The sequence below is a fragment of the Colossoma macropomum genome, unplaced genomic scaffold (assembly GCF_904425465.1).
Source record: "Colossoma macropomum unplaced genomic scaffold, Colossoma_macropomum, whole genome shotgun sequence".
NCBI lineage: Eukaryota > Metazoa > Chordata > Actinopteri > Characiformes > Serrasalmidae > Colossoma > Colossoma macropomum.
Window position 1 is genome coordinate 24,779,323 of NW_023494798.1, and position 19,351 is coordinate 24,798,673.

Sequence of the window (19,351 nt, forward strand, 5' to 3'; positions counted from 1 at the left end):
TGTTGTGTGTACATTTCATGATGAATGGACCAATAGAAATGCTCTAAAATCACTTGGAATAAAATCTCTTTACATAAACTTACATTGAAAGGTACAAGAGTTTTGCCTTCTCCTGTAAAGTTACTATTTTGGAGATAGTTGTTTTTCTTTGTAGGATTATTTTCTCTAGTCAATAAAGCACCTGAAATCGAGGAAGTGAGGGAGCAAAGACAGATATAGCTTGCCTAGTGTAATGCAACTTTCTGAGAAGACTAGACCAGTCTTTGCTTAATCTCTAGCAGAGAATTAGTGATCTGTTATGGAAAACATATAATAGCAAATAACATCTAGACTGCAGGTTAGTCGGCAAATGGCATTCATGTCTAAAAAACAGCATTAAAACAATCAACTGAGGCACCATTAATGTGTAGAGATGTCTGATTCTAACTTAGAAGAGCAGAGACCTTGTTCTCTCCAGTCTCATTCCACAGTGTGTAAATGAAATTAATTATATATTTACATGACTGAAATAATTTACTTTTAAGAGTAACCCTATAAACTGCTCTTGTAAACCTATTTAAACTATGCTTTTAGAAACGTACCTCTTCACACATGAAAATGGGAGACTGGCATGACAAAAGCAAGTCAGTAATGCTGTCCAGTCGACATGTGGTCAGTAAAACACAAGCTTATAAGAGACTGCAGCAATAGATTTTTTTAATTCAAAGTGAATCTTGACAATACACCATAAATTCTTATTTTGACACTCACCAAAATAGTCACCTGGAAAACCCGCTTAATGTGACAAAGTTGAGAAGGCTTGGTCACATCTAAATCACTGAGAACTAGAGAGGATACACTATCGCAAACTGTAAAGACATTACATCAGAGGGTTACATTTTCCCAGTCCTCATACTGTCAAATATTGCACAGTGCAGTTGCTACATGGCAAAACTAGTGTAGCATCAAATCAAAGAAGCAAATGAAACGAAAAAAAAAGGAAACAAAAAGCCACAAAATCTACACGCACTAAAACAGTGAGTAACAGTTTGAATTTAGTAATTGACTATGTGATGAGTAATTTAAACAAGGAGACCATAACTTGCAGTATGAGTTAACTTTGACAGATGGTGAAATCTGGAAATAAAACATATGCATTAGAGCTGAAGGCCCATCACACGCCATCATACTGAGAGGTGATTTCAGGATAAAACAGTAGCAATGTCAGATTAGTACAAAGACCCTGAATTAACTTGCTAAGAGAATATATTTCCAAAAAACCCATATAAAACAATAACAATGTGTATATATAATGAATAAAAACTGCAGTGCTCGTGGTTATTGTATGCTTTTATAAAAGAGTGCAGGAACTGGGAAAAAAAGAACTCATTTAGTAAGTGGATTAGGAGGAAAAACAAACAAAAAACAAAACAAAAAAAATGAGTACAGTCATTTCTGCAATAACACTGGACATATGTAGGCATATTTGCTGGTGAATGCCATTTCACAGGGATCGAAATACAACCTCACATCCGCACCAAGTGCTTTAGTTTGTTACAGCAACTATGAGGACAATCAGAATTAGGAAACGGCTTCATCTGAGCAAAGATGTATATTTGAAAGTGTGCGCACAATACATCTCGTACACCGTTGGATGGACACATTTACTGATAAAGAGCCAAAATAAGATTCTGTCTGAGACTTAGCACTGGCGGGCAAGGCTGCTGTAAGCATGTTGCGCTGTGGAAAATTTTAGCAGAGAAGCTGTAATTTTGAAGGTATTTTGATCCCTGGAATGGAAGGTTAAACTGCCATTTGTCTATTTGGCCTAGTCGATCTGCGTAATGGGTGCACGACTTGTTTTTGCAATGCGGTTTGTTTCATTACAAACTCTTCTCCTCAGTCAAGGCACGCGTACAGTGCTGGGAACACTGTCCTCAATAACATTAAGCAACATAGTACATGAACATGGGGATGAAATTCAATATGAGACAACTTTTACTTCCTCAGAGTGTTCATCACTCTTTGTAGTATAATTTCATTACAGATTAGAACATTGTTATCAGTTTTCATTACTTCACAGAAAGTTATCAGATCGTCATTGAAAAGGAATTAAAGCACTAGATTTTCCATAATATGTGGCAAATCACAGCCAGGGCTGGCCTGCATTCTAGCCAAGTGCTTAATGGCATGAGGTGAAGGGGCGGTTATTATTTCCCTTGACATTGCTGTTTAGTAGCAATAATACAGAAACAAACTGTCAAAAATCATCAAATGTTAATTTTCATTATAATTGAAAAAGTTAAATCAATTCTGCAAGCTATTACCTTACAAGTCAACATGATGCGGAAAAGTAAACACAGGAAAATTAAGTTACACCGATACATCCATTATTATGCAGTGATGAACCGGGACGATTAATGAAGTCAAATACTGATGCAAAAACAACACCAACCCACGAAACATGAACAAATGCAACTAATGTCCATTATCAGCAAATACAGTAGTTACAATGACACTCCAAACATGAAAGCAAAACCATTAAACCAAAACCACTTCTATTTCAGGTAATAAGAGAGAACTATACAAAAATACGAACGCAGATATGGACTAAGAAAAAAAAAAATCACCTAATTTCACAGCTATTTGAAGTGGCAATCATTATATAGCAGCTTATCTATGATACATTCAAGATAGATGATACGCCTTATTACTTGCTCAAAAAGCTAAAAACATAACCTAAGCCATATTTCAAATACAATTTTGAAATTTACCCCAAGACTATAATTACTACAGTATATGTGAGGTCTATGCAGGGAGAGTAGCTACCTTGCTCAGAAAATGAATTACAGTCTTTGGTGCTGCACAAGCAACTTCATTTTGAAAAGGAAAGGACAAAACAAAACAAAAAACACACGACTAGCAGAACAAACTAGAAAAAGGAGAATTATGCACAAAGCATATATATTTTCTCCCTGACGGAATGTATAAAATAAGCAGTCGACACCAATAAGCTTAAACAAATTACATAATACAGAAAAAAATAATAATAACATTAAAGTGTTTCACACATGCATAAATGAGAGGATTGCACACAATTAACTCACACCTTGTCAAGCTTCAGCACTAAATAGACTAGCTCTATTATATATACCGTATATATAGATTCATATATACCAAATACTGCATGGTCAGCTCAGGCTATGATGAATCCATACCATGAATCGAAGACCTATTTGCATTTTAGTCATCATCTAGTCAAAGCCATGCCCACCACATGTTCTACACATCTAGAAGAATTAAAAACAACCCAATCGATCAAACAAGAAAATAAAAACACAGACATTGGAAAATCAACAACTATTTAGATTGTATTGCAGTTTCATTAAACAGTACAAATACTGTTAGTAGTAAGAGTTTATACTAAATAGAAATTGATTATCAAACATTAAGCAGTATTCAACGCTTGCTCTTTGTACACTAGTTCATTCGGGGAAGGTAACAAAACAAAGAAAGAAAAAAAAAAAAAGAAACGAACAGCAAGCATTCGCAACCGCAAAGCATGCCGTCCTCCGATTAAGGAACGAAAACGTAACTGACTACTTCTCAGATGTACACTGGATTCAAAAATAAGCACTGCCATTTTGTGCAATGCATTACATCCATGCCAATTTATGCATGAAGAGCATACACCTGTGCGTATACATAATACATATACACACACAAAGAATGCATGGACTGATCTGAATTTCAAGTGCTGCAGTCCAGTACATTTATATATATATATTCATATATATATATATTCATATACAAGTAGTAACATGAACAACCTCAAATATTTAAGGCACTATGGCTGGGGACAAGTTCAAACAATGCAGCGAGTGTCATGACAGAAACATTAAGAGCAACATCTAGGCATCTCTCCGATCAACGTTTGCGGCTCATGCAAGAACACATGCAGCGTGAGTAACGACCACTTTTCTAATCGATTAAAAGTGACTGAACACTGAAAAAACACACCAGTGACACCAGGAGGAGTACAAATACTTCGCAGAACATCACAACGTAGACACATGTGCATGTGTTGGCCATGACCAGGATACGGGGGGGTGGCTTTACAAACGAAGATGTGTCTTGCACAAGTTTGAAGGCATTTATAAAAAAATAGATTGGGGGGAGGGGCTGTGCCACATTTTTGTTTTTGTTTTTTTCGGCACCTTATTATTTACCTGTTTTAAGGAGCACTCATTTCGAAAATCCGATGAGAAGGTGTACAAAATGTGCAAAACACACTGAAGTTATTTTAATCCATCCACTCTAATCCCATACTTGCTTTTTTTTATGCTTTCTTTGCCGACTTGCCCAAAACCTTCAAAACTTCCTTTTTTTAATATATTTTTAAAGCTCAAAGTTCAATTGCACCCAAGTTCACATGATTCAGAAAAATAGCTTGCTTTCTCTCTTGTGCCATGGCTTTGGGCATGAAAACCAGGTGGTTTGTGGTTCCTGTAAAGGGCACCGCTCTAGGCCTAAAGGCCAATGCTAGGGAACTGGCATAGGCAGGCTGCCCCCTCTGAGAAGCAGGCCTCAGATGTATGGGTACTGGCTGAGTTTGGTGGGGCTGAGGGGGAAGCCTGCATATGCGGGTGAGGCAATGTAGGAGTGTGGGGGAAAGAGGGGCTTGAACTGGCCCTGGGGGTGGAGGGTAGGTGACGGGAGCAGGCGGGGGTTGAGGCCCACGGCAACAGGGTGCACCATGTGGCCGGCTGGGTGGGATAGGCTGTACGCCGGCTGTAGGACGTGGCTCCGTGTGGCCCCAGGAGAGGCCAGGAGGTGGGCCATGGGGGTGGCCGTTACCAGAGGAGCAGAAGCAGGGTAGGAGAGCAGGGCGGGCTGGGCATGGGCGTGGGGGTGGACGCCTAGGTGCGGTGGAGGTGGGTGGGCCGTAGTGTGGGTGGGGCTGCCGTGTGGTAACGTAAAAGTGTGGCCATGTACTGTAGGGGGGATGAAGGCCTGAGGCCGGCGGTGGCTGTAGTTGCCGTTCCACTCCTGGTGGGAGGAGCTGTAATGCTGGACCTGAGGTGAGAGAACAGGAGCGCATTAAAACAACTATAATTCACTTCAGTGCTGTATGTAGGACCAGAGTCTGAGGAGGACATCTGGCCTCAGCAGCAAACTAGTTCCTTATTATTCTTCTAAATGTTGTTTTATTATGCACAGTCCTGATAGCTTGCTGCTTAAAAAAAAACAAAACAAAACAACAACACACAAACACTTATACATTATGGTGTTTGTGTATGACAAACTCAAACTGAACTACCATGGATTCTTGAAAAGACATATAAAGCCTTAAAATATATATATTTTTCTGGTTCGGACATCATAATGTCTGAAAATGTCTTATTTTTACTCTTATAAGTTTATTAAAATTATAGGATGATGCCTGAAGACCATGCTGAAAAGAGTCATTGCCTATATTCAAATTATTCTAAATATATCCAGCTGGCCCTGTGGTCAGAAACTAACTACCGCTAAAGGAATGACCATGCAAGGATCGTGCAATCTCATAAGGTATATCCATGTTTGATTTTAAATAAAAAAAACTCACTAATACATGCCATATTTGTGTGCTTTGCTGTGCAGTGGAAATCATTTCTTTTTCTTCACTGAGAACGTAAAAAGGTCGGTTAAAAAGCACAAATTTTATTTTGAAAACTGTGCTGCAACACTGGCCTGCCAGGTGGTAGCAGTAAAGAACTGACCTGTCCAAAAGTGGGCAGTGGCTGCTGTGGCTGTGGGGGGTGCTGGGGCTGGGATGCAGGTGTGATCTTCTGTTGCCGGTTCAGAAGCGACACAGAGTGGTGGAACTGTCTGTTGTGACCACTGCGGCCTTTGGACAGGCATGATGACTCTAGGACTGATAGTGGAGGATAAACAGTTACACAAGCTCTACATTTCTGTAAGCTGCATGCAGTGGCTTCCATGTTCAGGTATATACACTATACTTCATAGTAAATTTCTTCTTTAAAAAAATACAGAAAGAAAGAAATCAGAAGGAAAAAAGGGACCAACAAAAGACCGTCGTGATAGCAGATAAAAAAAAATATGCTGAAACAAACTAGCCCATGTGAGGATGTAATCGACCTCACTGTCGTCATTTCATTAAATCAAATTACGGCCAGACACTGCCCTATTTTATTAACCTGAGACAGTGGGAATGGGATTAGTGAAATGAGCATGGTGTATTAAAATAGAGATGCCAACCAGAATCTAAAAGAGTTGGTTGGGGGTTGGGGGGGTGGTGGTAGTGTTGGGGTGGGAGGAATGGCAACTAAGATCATTCTTATTTGAATTTGCAGGTCACACCAGCATCTAAAAATACATCATTCAAGACCAGAATAGCATGCACTGGCCTTTAAGTGTGGATCAGATGTGTGTCTGTTAAAAGCTGATATGTTGATCAGCAGATTGTTCTGTATGTAGAGGGCTTTTTCAACATGAAGAGAAAAAGAAAGGATTAGAAAAATGCAGAAAAAAAAAGAGTAGATCAGTGTCAGTAAACAGGAGTGCCTGCACTCCATTCTCCCTTTTTAGTCCTATTCAGATCCTCAATGTAGTATCTCTCTATAGCATCAAACAACATTGCTATCAATCTGGATACATGAAGGCTAACACACGGTACACCTTGAATCACAACATTTGGACTAAATTCAGTACTATGGGTATAAACAGCAAATTTCAATTGGTGCATAATGAATAACCTGATTAACTACCCATCATGAAACCCATCTTGTTTAAGATGAAAAATAGGGAATTTGCTGCACACTGTATCCAGTATGGTCATGCACTCTCAGAAAAAGGTACTAAATTGTCAATGGGGCAGTACCCCTCTTGTCACTGGGGTGGTATGCTCAAAGTCTTCAGTACCTCTTGTTAGGGGACATATTACACTGAAATGATATGTTTGTAAAGTGTATTGACTCTGTCTTCACTCCAGACTTTTCATTTTATTGTTCTGTTTTAAAATTTTACGTTATGAAAAGGTATAAATACATACTTTTCCATGTGAAAAAACATATTTAAGGTACAATTGGACACAGCGTCCTGTTTCAGTGTTCTAGAGCCAACTGTCTTCTTTTTTTGTTAATAAGGGCTTCTTGACAGCTACACATCTTTTTAGACCCATAGCATTGAGCTGATTTCTCACAGCTGAAGGATGGACAGAAATTGGATTTTTTCAGATCTGAAGCAAGAGTCAAGCTGGAGATTCTCTTGTCTCTCAAAGACGAAGTAATGTTTATCTGATGGTGACAGTTTTTTCGCTCTACCAGATCTTACGCAGCCGTTGTCCTGGATTATCTTATTTCTTGAAAAATGAATAACTTGTATATAATAGCTGATTTGAAATGAAATAAATTATAGGTGGTTTCTGACTTTTGGACAGCACTGTTAACACGTATAAGTCCAAATTTAGAACGATGCTACAGAAAAACAGAACAGGGCAGCCAAGAGTGTTTACAGAGAAAGGAAAACACTGCACACAGAATACCCAGTCAAAGGAGTGCGTGACTGGAGCTGCAGCCATAATCACCTGTACAAGCCTCTTTGACCTACTAAAGCTCTGTAATTCCAAGGCATGCGACCTGAAAACAGACATCAGCAGTGATTGCAAAGTTGACCTACTGCCAGTCCCCAATTATGCTGCTGACCTGGCAGGAATTAATCCATCACCATTTATTCCATGAGGTCAGGAATTAACACAACATCTTGTTATCAGGTGGATGTGGGGGTGTAAAATTGTATTAAAGCATAGCTGACTTTAATTGGTTCCACCAGTGTAAAACACAGATGACTGAACTGCACAAGCCTGGAAGATCAAGTTTGAGGTCGAGACTGAAAAGGTTATCAGCGACTTTAGCTACTTTCTGCAGAGTTCATTTCTATCCTAGAACTAGCACATCTAATCAAGGTCTTAAGATGCTGAGTAGATGGATAGGGTACGACAAATCAGTGTTGGAACCAAACTCTGCAGGAAGTTCGATCGCCAGGAGCAGGGCCAGTGATCTCTGCTCAGAGCTACAGTCTATTGTCTGAATCACTTTTTTAAAAGTTTTCCTTGTTAACTGTACATTTCTTAGATATATTCCACCTGCCTTTGAATTAAAACAATGTCAACCTGCCATTTTTTTTATTGGATCACTGACACCATACAGGGTGTCTTTCTCCATTGTTTACGGTTCTGTTCCAGGCTTTGTGCAGTTTTATTCTCTTTGAGGCTATTTAAAGGCAACCTCACCACGCTGTCACAAAAGATTACTTTTCCCCCATTTATAATGTATGTAAACTGATATGATCAGACAGAAAACCCTCTGTATTTACCTGTCCTGGCCAAGGGTTCATTGTTGTTCTGAACCCTCATGGGAGGCACCACCATGGTCCGTATGGGCGGTTTGCCCGATTGAGTCCCTGTGGTTACACGGGGTTTGCAGTTCTCGTTCCGGTCAGCAATGTAGCGACCCTCCAGAAAAGGACTGTCTGCTCGACCAGAGGAATCAGAGGCAGGCGAGCCGTCCACTGTGTCACAGCCACTCTCTTGTTCATCATCAGACATGCTGCATACAGACCAGTACAATCACACACATAGATCAAACACATGAGATCTGGAGTCAAATAAATTCACTCTCAGAATGAGCACCAAATAACACAAAATGCAACTTTTGCAGTGATCTTGTGAAAAGTAGTATGAGGAAAACATGTATAACACGTTTATTTTCTATTAAAAAAGGAGGTGTGGTTATGCATGTACCTGTTGGGCCTCTTGCAGGGTGAGGCACTGGACTGCAGCGAGGCTGAGGAGCTGGTACTGAGGCTGGAGTCAGGACTGCTAAGAGAACAGACACGCTCCATATTCAGAGTGCTCTGACAAGCCTCGCAATCCGGACTGCCTTTACACCTGCCACACATTCAGAAACAGTACTAGTCAAAACATTCAAATTACAAATAGTACTTTTACATAATTAATAATAAAAAAACAAACAAAAACAAATAATAATAATAATAATAATAAACATCAATTCATTTATTAAATTTCAAGTCAAAATGGTCATTAAGTACAATTTATTCAGCGCAAGGAAAAAAGCAGAAAACATATCTTGAACAGAAATCAACAGCTAAGTAATATATAACATTTTTTTTCAATATTTAGTGTGCACGGCTGTTAGGAGACTCTTTATCTTTATTTTTTAATTAACTGTTTTGAATTCCTATTTCCCTTTGATATTCTCTTCCTGAAAAAATGTATAACTTTTTCTTAATGGTCATTTTGACTGGAAATTAAACAACTGAAGGGTAGTCAGACTCCCACAGTACTACATAAAACAGTGCTTTGTATCTCAAAACCTGCATACTCACTCTAATGAGTGTCTCTGTGCTCTCTGCTCCTCTTCCTCATCTGTATCACTGCTGATGCTAATGACACTACTAGTTGGGCTTGGTGTGTCTGCTATCACAATGGCCTGCCTCTGCTTCTGCGAGACGCCCAGCTCATTTGGTTCCGGCTCTGCCTTACAACACACAGTTTCCTCCTCCTCCACTGCCCGTGATTCCGCCTCCACCACACACTCTGCTTCTGGACAGTGATCTTCTACTTCCTCCTCTTCCACTGTGTTTTTTCCAAGGTTAGCCATCTTTGGGGATTGGCAAGTGGAATTTTGGGTGTTGGTGTTGTGTAAGAAGTTACTCCTAAAACCAGGGGACAGCACTCTTGTGTTGAGGACAGGGCACACTTGTGAACTCACAATAAAAGGAAACCTATACCAGTCCATTTCGACAATTTTAAACCTTTTTTTTCCAGATCTAATTATTTACATTAGTAATCACAAAAAATATATACACATATGTATATGAATAAAGCCAATGGACAGGTTGGCAAAGATATTTGTATCCTTCCTCAGTTATACCTTAATGTGAAAACTAACCTGTTTCCACAGAGTTTATTTCTCTTGTTAGCAGCTGGCTGTGGCCACACCACATGAGCGATGCCTATGCTAATTGGCTGATGTGCTGACATGGTCATTTGGTTGGTTAGGAGTGGCTGGGGATGGGGGATAATGGAGCTGTAATGGTTACCATGGGGACGAACTTTGCTGTAGAACAAGAACAAGGAGAGAGTACAACATAATTCTGTTGTAAAACTACTACAGCTGGCAAAACTATGTTAAACTACTAAAAACTATGAAAAACAGGAGATCCAAAACACTAAACATTCAACGAATGACTGTCATGCAGCCTTCACTCACCCCCAGTCTGCCAGTCTCTGTGGGCCTGCCACAGAATCAGAAGCCAGTGTGGTTGCTGGGGGGGCCACTGGGGTCACCTGTTGCCAGGCAGGTACCAGGATCTGCTGGGCCCTATTAGACCAGGCCTGCTGCAAAGATGAAGAGTGAGACAAGTGGCACATTTAAGGCAACATGGAACAAAACAGCAGAATTGTCACTGCAATAGGTGTACAGAATGTGCATACCTGTGTGATGACCCCTGGTCTAATCTGTAGAGGCTGGATGGCAGGGGCCTGGGTCACGAGGGGCACTGCGTTCTCCATTCGTACAGAATAGCCTGCTGGCTTATTTGGATTTGGAGGGAGGCCTGTTAAACAAACAAACTGCTATAAACCACAGGGCACATACATTTACTGACAATGGATGGATGTACTTTCTTGGCAGACATAAAAGCAAGTTGGAGGCACTAAGGCACATTGTACCTTGTATGGTAGGGGGACAGAGAATCAGTGCTTGCTGAAAGGAGTCCCCAAACTGAGCACCTGTTTGCAGTGGGATCCCAGGATGCATAACAGAGGGAGCAGATGGGGCTAAAGGCTGCACAGCACACAAAGAGACAGAAGATACAATTCAGAGGAAAAATGCAATATTATTGGTGTGTTTCTTTCTTAACAGGTTTCACTTATGGACCAATCAATATATAATAAGAGAAATTCCACAGATTTTTTACAATTCCCCATAATTAAATATTTAGGGTGTAACCAAAGTCATTCAGAGTGGTTTGATGTGAAATGCTCTGTTCTAGTGTTCTACAGAGTTGGAATTGTTCACAGTGGAAGTGATAGGAACCCCACATCTAAAGAGTTTTAATGGCTGTAAAAGCTACCTCACTGAAAACTGATACTAAGACATTGCTTTTTGATAGTTTTGTGATAAGGTTTTGCCACTTTGGCATAAAACACATTTTTATAAATCCAATCATAGTGGAGAGGTATATGCAGGGAGCTGTTAGGCAAAACAGGCAAATAAGCACCCAAGGAAAAAAAACATCTTTTCTTAGCTTTACTGGTCATTCTGGATAGTAAATAAAATGGCAAAATTTCTGTCAGTGCATTTTTCTACAGTTAAGCATTTTGCATCAATCTACTCTAAATTACTTTGCATTTATCTTAATGATAGAAATATGCAGCAATTTTGGAGAAACTGGTGGACGTCCCAGTTCTAACATGTTACAAAGGCAGCATCAATGCAATACAATCAAATGACCCATAGGTGGCAATACTGCAATGCTAGATAATACTCATATGTAAGAACACAGATCAACACACAAAACACAGGCCCCTGGCTCAAAGTTCACTTAGACCAGTGCAACTCCAGAATAATCTGGGTTATTGAATTATGGCCATTATGCTTTGGCAGTCCAAACACGATCAAAAGGGCGCTCGCAGACATGGTAAGAACAAAGCTCCTTTTCACCTGTATGACCAGCTGACCAGCCTTTTCCATTTAAGTCTTAACTGGAACCAATTACAGTTTACAATCTACGCATGCAACAGTACTTTGGGCGGTCCATTCTGACGCACAGGGCCTGCACATGACCAAAACGTTCACCTGATAAACAAAATAATTGTATAAACTTCTAAAGCACCCGCACGCTATATGAAGAAGTAAATGAAATCAAATTTCCTCAAGGCTGTCTTATGAAATATTAACAATGTAGCCAAAATGGCATAAAAGCAAGCCCCATGTATGTGGGAGGTCAGCTCACTAAAGAGAGGTTTCTCTCTCTCTCTTTTTTTCTCCTTGGCAACCAAACGCTCTCCCCATGTTGCGCTGACGTCAGCTAGCGTTGCCATGACTATGACGCTGCCATGCAATAAGGTGACATTAGTGAGGTCTGTGAGAGAACAATGGTGTGGAGGTAAACAGGGCCATTTACATGAGAAGCAGGGACACAAATACACCCACTGACATCAGTGGAGTCCAAGCTGAGCCATCTCAACATAGCAACTACACAGGAACATGGAATAAACACTGCTAGCTCATTCTTTACATCACTCTCAGTGCTCGCAGCACAATGGCTTTTACAGAGAACCATATGTTGCATAAAGTCAAACCTAAAAGCAGAGCATGTTGTGACACTTCTAATTTGACTGTTTTGACAGCGAGTCACTGCTTGCGTTAAGCAAAACGCACATCACCCTCATGTTTCAGCAGAAGTTGATCTATGTTTACGACCACTGCATTTGCTAACCAAACACAGGCAAAAAGCGGCAGAGCTGCAACGAACTGCATAACAAGGCAGCTTAAAACGTAGGCAAGGGTGATGGCGCATGGAAAGCATTAAGACTTTGAATATCAAACACAACTGTGGCTGGTTACAATTCCACCACATGCACAGCATTAAAAAGTGTAATACACTGCAGTAGTGCTTGCCGTACTTGAGTGTGCACGCCGGCCATCTTGCTGAAGGGCACGGTCAGGTTGGGTGCCGAGGTGGTGACAGGCCTCACAAACGGAGCCTTGTTCCGGTTGATGGTGTCGTACGTGCCAGGACGTGACCGGCACACATCCATGATGTGGAAACATGATTTGACACTATAAAAAGTGAAAAGAAAAGTGATCCTTTAATGAGCTGAAAGATTTTTGTTTCAACTCACACACAACATTTCTGACATACAATTTAGCACACACTATTTAAAATTAAAAGAGTAAATAAAGAAAGACAAATACATGAAGCATGTAATTATATTAAATTATATACTGTTGTTCCAAAATTTTAAATCACTTGTAATCACCTTATTAACAACAATAATATACATACACAATAATGGCATATATAATTTGGATTTAAACAGTAAAAAATATATTAATTAATAATTTCACATTCAAGAGTTCTGCGAGCAAGACATTATTAAATGCTAATATGTGGTGATTGTTTATTTTTTTAATTATCGGCCTTGAGATAATTTCATCTTCAATTCTGAAATATGATGAATTCTAGACTTTAAATTTAATTCTTGACACAGTACAGCTTTATGAGTTGTTTAAGAATCATCCACAGTTCTGTTTGTCTTTCTAGAAACATCTAGAATTCATTTAGTTCATCAGCCTAAGGGTGTACAACTCCTACTAGTCCTGGAGGGCTGGTGTCCAGCTCAGTGTGGTGAGGATTTCTGGGTGTATTTGAGTAGGTGAACTACTGTGCCAGACACCGGGCTTCATGAACTGGTATGGCGCACTCCTGCTTTAACCATTTCCGAATGTAATAAGCTCACATCTGAGATATTTTTTTAAAAACAGAAAAAGTTATTTTTTACTGTATTTGTGTGTATTTGCATTTATTCAAATTATTATGTTTTTATAGCAAAACACACTGCAGAGATAAATGGTTTTAAACCTTAGATGCCTAAGACTTTTGCACAGTACTGTACAATATATAAATATTCATATATTAATTATAAATTAAACAATGAAATTTAACCTGGATCATTTGAAAGACCCATATTTTAGATGAATTTATATTTTGGAGTTTTAGATACTCACTGGTTGCTTTGGGGAAAGTCCAGCAAGTGCTGCATGGTGACAAAGGGATGGTTGAGGGCATCACTGGGGACTATTCTCTTCTCTGCATCTATTAACAACATCTTCTTCAGCAAGACCACAAACTCTCCACGGTCCACCTTCTCTGCCAACAAGTCACTGCCTTCCAGATTCATCACCAAGTTCACCTGGGAAGCAACAGGGAAATGAGTTACTTACCAAAATAAATGAATACAAATAATAAAAAAAAATAATAATAAAGTGTGCACATTTTAAAGACTTCTCAGGTGACTGATTTTAAAAAATAGCACAAAGCTTTATTGTTTGAATTGTGACAAAAGAACACTTTCAAAATTACATTATTATCAGTAAAAGCACCTTCCTGGCCAGCTTGCAAGATAAGCAAATTTACACTTCTTATGATGGGACTTTCCGCTTCAGTAAGACAACAAAGTTAAGTGTGCACGTGTGGTTAATATCGGGCGGCCATACGTACATGCGCTATATCATCCAAACAGCTGAATATGTACTTTCTGGCTTCTTTTGACTTCATCCCTGTTTCTGTCTCATGCTCCTCTGTTGACTGAAAAAAGACACAGAATAAACAGCCATCATATGCACTGATTGTTCTTCACAAGATGACACATCACAGCTGTGTGTCCTGGTCGAGTAACTGTGTGGGTCCAGGACTCACTTTCAGTCTCCATGCTGCATAAGGGGAATCTGACTCTCTGCAGAAGAAACGTGACGTCTTAGTCCCCACGTTCAACAAGTGCTCTCCTGGCAGCCCCTGCGTCTGGGAAATGTAGCGAATCTGAGAGAGAGAGAGAGAACGAGTGAACGAGCAAGACAGAGAGTGAGAGCGAGAGAGAGAAACAGAGAGCTAGGTTAACTCTTATTCACACACAAAAGTCATACTGTCATTGGAAGTTTTAATTAAGTGATTCTGGAGTATTTCTACTGCTCCATTCATCATGAACTTTTCACACGAAGTACAGCACAGCTGCCGTGTTCAAATGATGTAAACAAATAAAAACTGACAAAAAATGAAGATGTGTTTTTTTATTTATTTATTTATTTCTTTTTTCGGACATTGATGATTATGTTTGACTCACTGTAAAGGGGATTTCCACAAATTTTTCAAATTTCTGCACTATTCAAACAATGAGTGAAATGAAAAAAGTCATTCAGAGTGGTTTGATTTTTGGTTTGACCTTTTAGACTGACTTTAATTTCTTTACAATGGTTGTGGTGGAAACCATAGGTCTAAAATGCAAATATTATTTGCCACTGTATTTACTAATAGTGAACCAGTGAACCTACAAGTGTCTTCTGAGTTTTTCTATGTAATGTTGATAAAGATAGGCAGGCATCAGGCAACAGATTTAAAGTTATTTTGTGTCATAACTTTCTGTGAAGGAGATTTTCGAATTAAACTTCAGACATCTGGACATTTGGCGATTTCTCATTCACACTGACTTTAACCTCAACCCAATTCCTAATCCGAACCCTGATACTCATCTTAAACATAAGCCTAAAACAGATGATAAATCAAACAAGTTTCAGCAAAAAGTTTAACAATTTTAGTGTTTGTATACAATGTTTATGGGACCATCAGAATTAAAAATGGAATTAAATCCAATAAAATTCCCTTCTTTGCTTTAAGGAATTTTCAATGCAAATATTACATGAACTCATTTCGTAACATGAACCCATTTAGTAAAGGTATAATTTGTAATAGTCAATAAGCATACAGTGTCTACAGTGTGACAATCAGGAGTGATAATCACAGAACCCAGTAAATGTGTAGTTATTCTCTCCACAGGTGTCTGAAGGTGGTGACGTATGTGACTGGTACGTGCGTGTGTGTTTGTACGTGCGCATGAGAGAATTTGTGTGTCTAAGTGTGCCAGCCAGCGAGTGAGCCAGAGCAAGACCCTGACGTCAGCTGCACCCTGGTGTAAGGAGAAACATCTATTAGACACACAGTGTGACAGAAGAGCTCCAAAGGTAATGTGTTCTTTTTGGCATTTTGGGCCCCCTGGTCAGATGACCCTTTAACCTCTTCACTCTAGACCATTATCACTCATGCAGGGCTGCAGCAAACATGCCTTACAGTGATTAACTAATCTGTCTTTTTATTTTAGATAAAACAAATGACAACAACTATTGGTGGGTCAAATGATCTTTTTTTTTAACAAACTACATTTTAGTTTAGATTTATTTGTTTGCATTGAATTAAATGTTACTTCACAATATCTCTTTGCAGACTCAACACTGAACTCACTGAATAGTGCATTTAAACCGAGACCTATTATTACAGGACCCTACTGGGCCTGTTACTAAGAAACTGGAGTGCAGTCACTCTGATTTATTCAGTTTATTAATTTTCGAAACAGTACAATGGATTTTGGACAAATGAGAAGTATACACATCTAGTTTGATAACGATGTATTAGGTGGAATGGTAGTGCATTAAACTATATTTTGGTGTTGAAATATAGGTGCTATAAGGGTAATAAACTGATACCAGTAAGATACAAAAATACTCTTTAAGTACATTACATTAGAATTAGCTATCTACTGCTATCCTGGCTCAAGTGTGGTTCTTACTTTATACATATTAAACAAACACTTTGATTTCTTTGTATTTTTACATACTAATTGTTTCTACTGCCTCTCAACAGAACAAAGTCTGTTATTAATACTCTTTACAGTCAAAGAAATGACTTTACAGAAGTATTTCAGTTTTGACCTAAAGGGGAATTCCATTGATTTTTTCCCATTCCTGTGAAATTAAATCATTGGGACAAAACAAAGTCATTCAGAGTGATTTCATGTGAAATGCTCCGTTCTAGAGAAACTTACCAGCTCAGAACTGTTCACAGTGGCAGTGATAAGAACCAGACGTCTGAAGCATTTAATGCCTCTAAAAGCTCCTTCAGAGAAAGATATTACATGAAATGGTTACAGATACACTGCTTGATGCCTGAGGCACTGATTTATAAAAGTTTTAAGGCCAAAGATGTGTTCTTAAAATCTTCATGGCTGAGAGGTACATGTAGGACCTTGTAAGACAAAATAGTACCCAAGAAAACTTTACCATTATTACCATTACATATAAACTCAAGACACATGCAGATTCTCTGGTTGTTTTGAATACTAAATAAAATTGTAGACATGGTGACCCCTGGTTCCTATCACCACCACTGTAAAGAAAATCTGAGTTAGAACATTTCTGTATAGTGCACACATAAAACTCACATCAAACCACTCTGAATGACTTTGTTTACAAATTATGACCAAATTATAAAAAACAACACAAAAAAACCCTTAAAATGAACAGTTCAGTTAGCGCACCCTTACTGCACAGCACCCTCTGCAATAATGCAAACCTCTCTAATGTAGATCAACATAGCATCCACAAACTGCTCATTTTAAATTAGCATTCATGTGTCCAGTATATTTGAGATATGCGTTCACCTTACATACTTCAGCAGCTTGTAGTGTTTATAATTGCTTTTTATACACTTTGCGATCAGTTTTTGGGGAGTTACAGATAATTTTGCCTATAAACAATAAGCAATACAGCTTTTCACCAATGAAAATGTCTGAAATGGTTCCCTAATCACAAAACCCTACACTCGAAAATCCAGATCACTGTACAGAACACTATTACAGGGAACCGAATCCATGATGGATGGAAGTTGTGCATGAATCTTCAAACCAAACAATGCAATGCATTATAGGTGTCCTCTTGTCCACTAGGGTACATCGCTTGTACACTATTTATTGCGGTGCACTGTGAGACTGTTTGAATGCGCTAAATCTTCTTATGTTTTCAGACACCACTACAGCAGAATAGCAGAACCCCAAAATGGTGCACTATATAGTGAATAGGGCACAGTTTTGGACACAGCTCAAGACTGTTTGATTGGACCATCTCATGTTTACTGCAGGCCAAGCTGGCCACAACCACGAGGATTTTGCCAGATGCTTTCTGATTGGCTATCTGCATGTCTGTGTTCACATGTCCTTCAGAAAACAAGCAGTTACCTGCTCTACACGCTGTGATGTTTCTTTAAAGCATTTAGTAGCTAGTAAATGAGACATCTTTGTGTATTTGCCAGGGAATATCACTTTGTTTTCCGTGGGTGTTTTGCATAGCCCTGTTTTAAAAGTCATCTGACCCTACAGTCCACACTAAAACAATGGTCTGGGGTTGGTTATTCTGCCTATCAGTCAGGCCCTTTCCTGTCAAAGTAGACAGTCCTTCACCATGTTAAGCAATAATATGCACACAACTGCCCAACAATAGGCAGAAGTCAGGTTTGCAGGACCAGCGAGACTGCCGCTCTGGTAGGTAACATGTAAAGGTTACAACCCTTTGACAGACAGCAAGGAGACAACATGTACTGAGCATGAAGCAACTGTCCTGAACATGTGCAAAAAACTGTTCCAGACATCCATCAAACAAGACTTCTAATAGCCAGATGTTCTCCAGAGTAGTGAAGAAATTGCTTTTTTATTTTGAGAAGGCTGTGTTTGAGTGTTTTGTGCATTCTAGAAGCACAAAAATTCAATTAAAAAATGTTCCCTTCTGGTTTTGGGTAAAGCACAGTTCAAGTCTTCAGGTTCAAATGAGCAACAGCAGCATTTTACAGGAAAAACAAACCAAAATTGATCCAATACTCTGACCAAACTGACCAATGCACATGGTCATTTAGCAAAATAAACAGTTCTTCCACACCAACCAATCAGGGGCAACATTTTTGTGGCCTCACACAACGCCAATAGTTTAAGCAATTTCTTCAGATTATCAACTCAAAGAAGATGAACGTCACAAACATCCGTGCCTGGAAATACACAGCCAGCCAGCGAGTGGGAAACGGACGAGGCGGGAAGTGAGCAAGGCTTCCTGAGCTGAATGTTTTGATTGGCGCAATGCGTACACATTCAACAACGAGGAGCAAGGCCGGACAAGGGAGTTGATTCATCAACATTCCGATCTCTTACATCACCACGCTGTGAGTGAAAACTCTGCCTACAGGAATCAGCCATTCTAGTAAACAGTGCACGACATATGAAAGAGCACCAGCTCTGTGCACTGTATGTCAACAAAATGCACTGCCCTCTGAATCTCCGCCACAGTGTTTTCTACCATAATGGTACAATTACAATCACAGTGTACATGTTGTATTATATTCATGTGCTGTATAACTGATAATAAAGCTTCCTAAAAACATATTACGGCTATAGCATGTTACATTATATGTGAACAGTCACTTGCATTTCATCATGTCCCTGTAAACTTCATACAGCACCGTGCAGAAGTCAAAGACTACCCTTCATTTATTTAATTTCCAGTCAAAATGTACTGTTTAGTACAAGTTATTCATTTTTCAGTGTTAAGAAAGATTAAAAAGCAGAAAATATTTATTTAACGTAAAATTACAACAAAAAAAAAGGTAAATATGTAAACTAAGCATGATGTCAATTTTTTCAGTATTTAGTGTGTCTCCCTTTGCCTTTATTACAGCTTCCATTCTTCTG

General features: G+C 39.2%; 1 protein-coding gene across 1 annotated transcript in view; it reads right to left on the reverse strand.

Annotated features, from left to right (window-relative positions):
* Nucleotides 1-671: 671 nt before the first annotated feature.
* hipk3b (homeodomain interacting protein kinase 3b) overlaps nt 672-19,351 on the reverse strand; it is a 44,185-nt gene continuing 25,505 nt past the window's right edge. The window contains 13 exon segments of the mRNA XM_036584631.1: nt 672-5,055; nt 5,742-5,896; nt 8,359-8,591; nt 8,786-8,932; nt 9,391-9,720; nt 9,957-10,124; nt 10,278-10,402; nt 10,502-10,623; nt 10,739-10,853; nt 12,698-12,854; nt 13,803-13,987; nt 14,296-14,382; nt 14,494-14,613. Coding sequence (XP_036440524.1) covers nt 4,567-5,055; nt 5,742-5,896; nt 8,359-8,591; nt 8,786-8,932; nt 9,391-9,720; nt 9,957-10,124; nt 10,278-10,402; nt 10,502-10,623; nt 10,739-10,853; nt 12,698-12,854; nt 13,803-13,987; nt 14,296-14,382; nt 14,494-14,613 — 2,433 coding nt within the window. The 3' untranslated portion in view covers nt 672-4,566.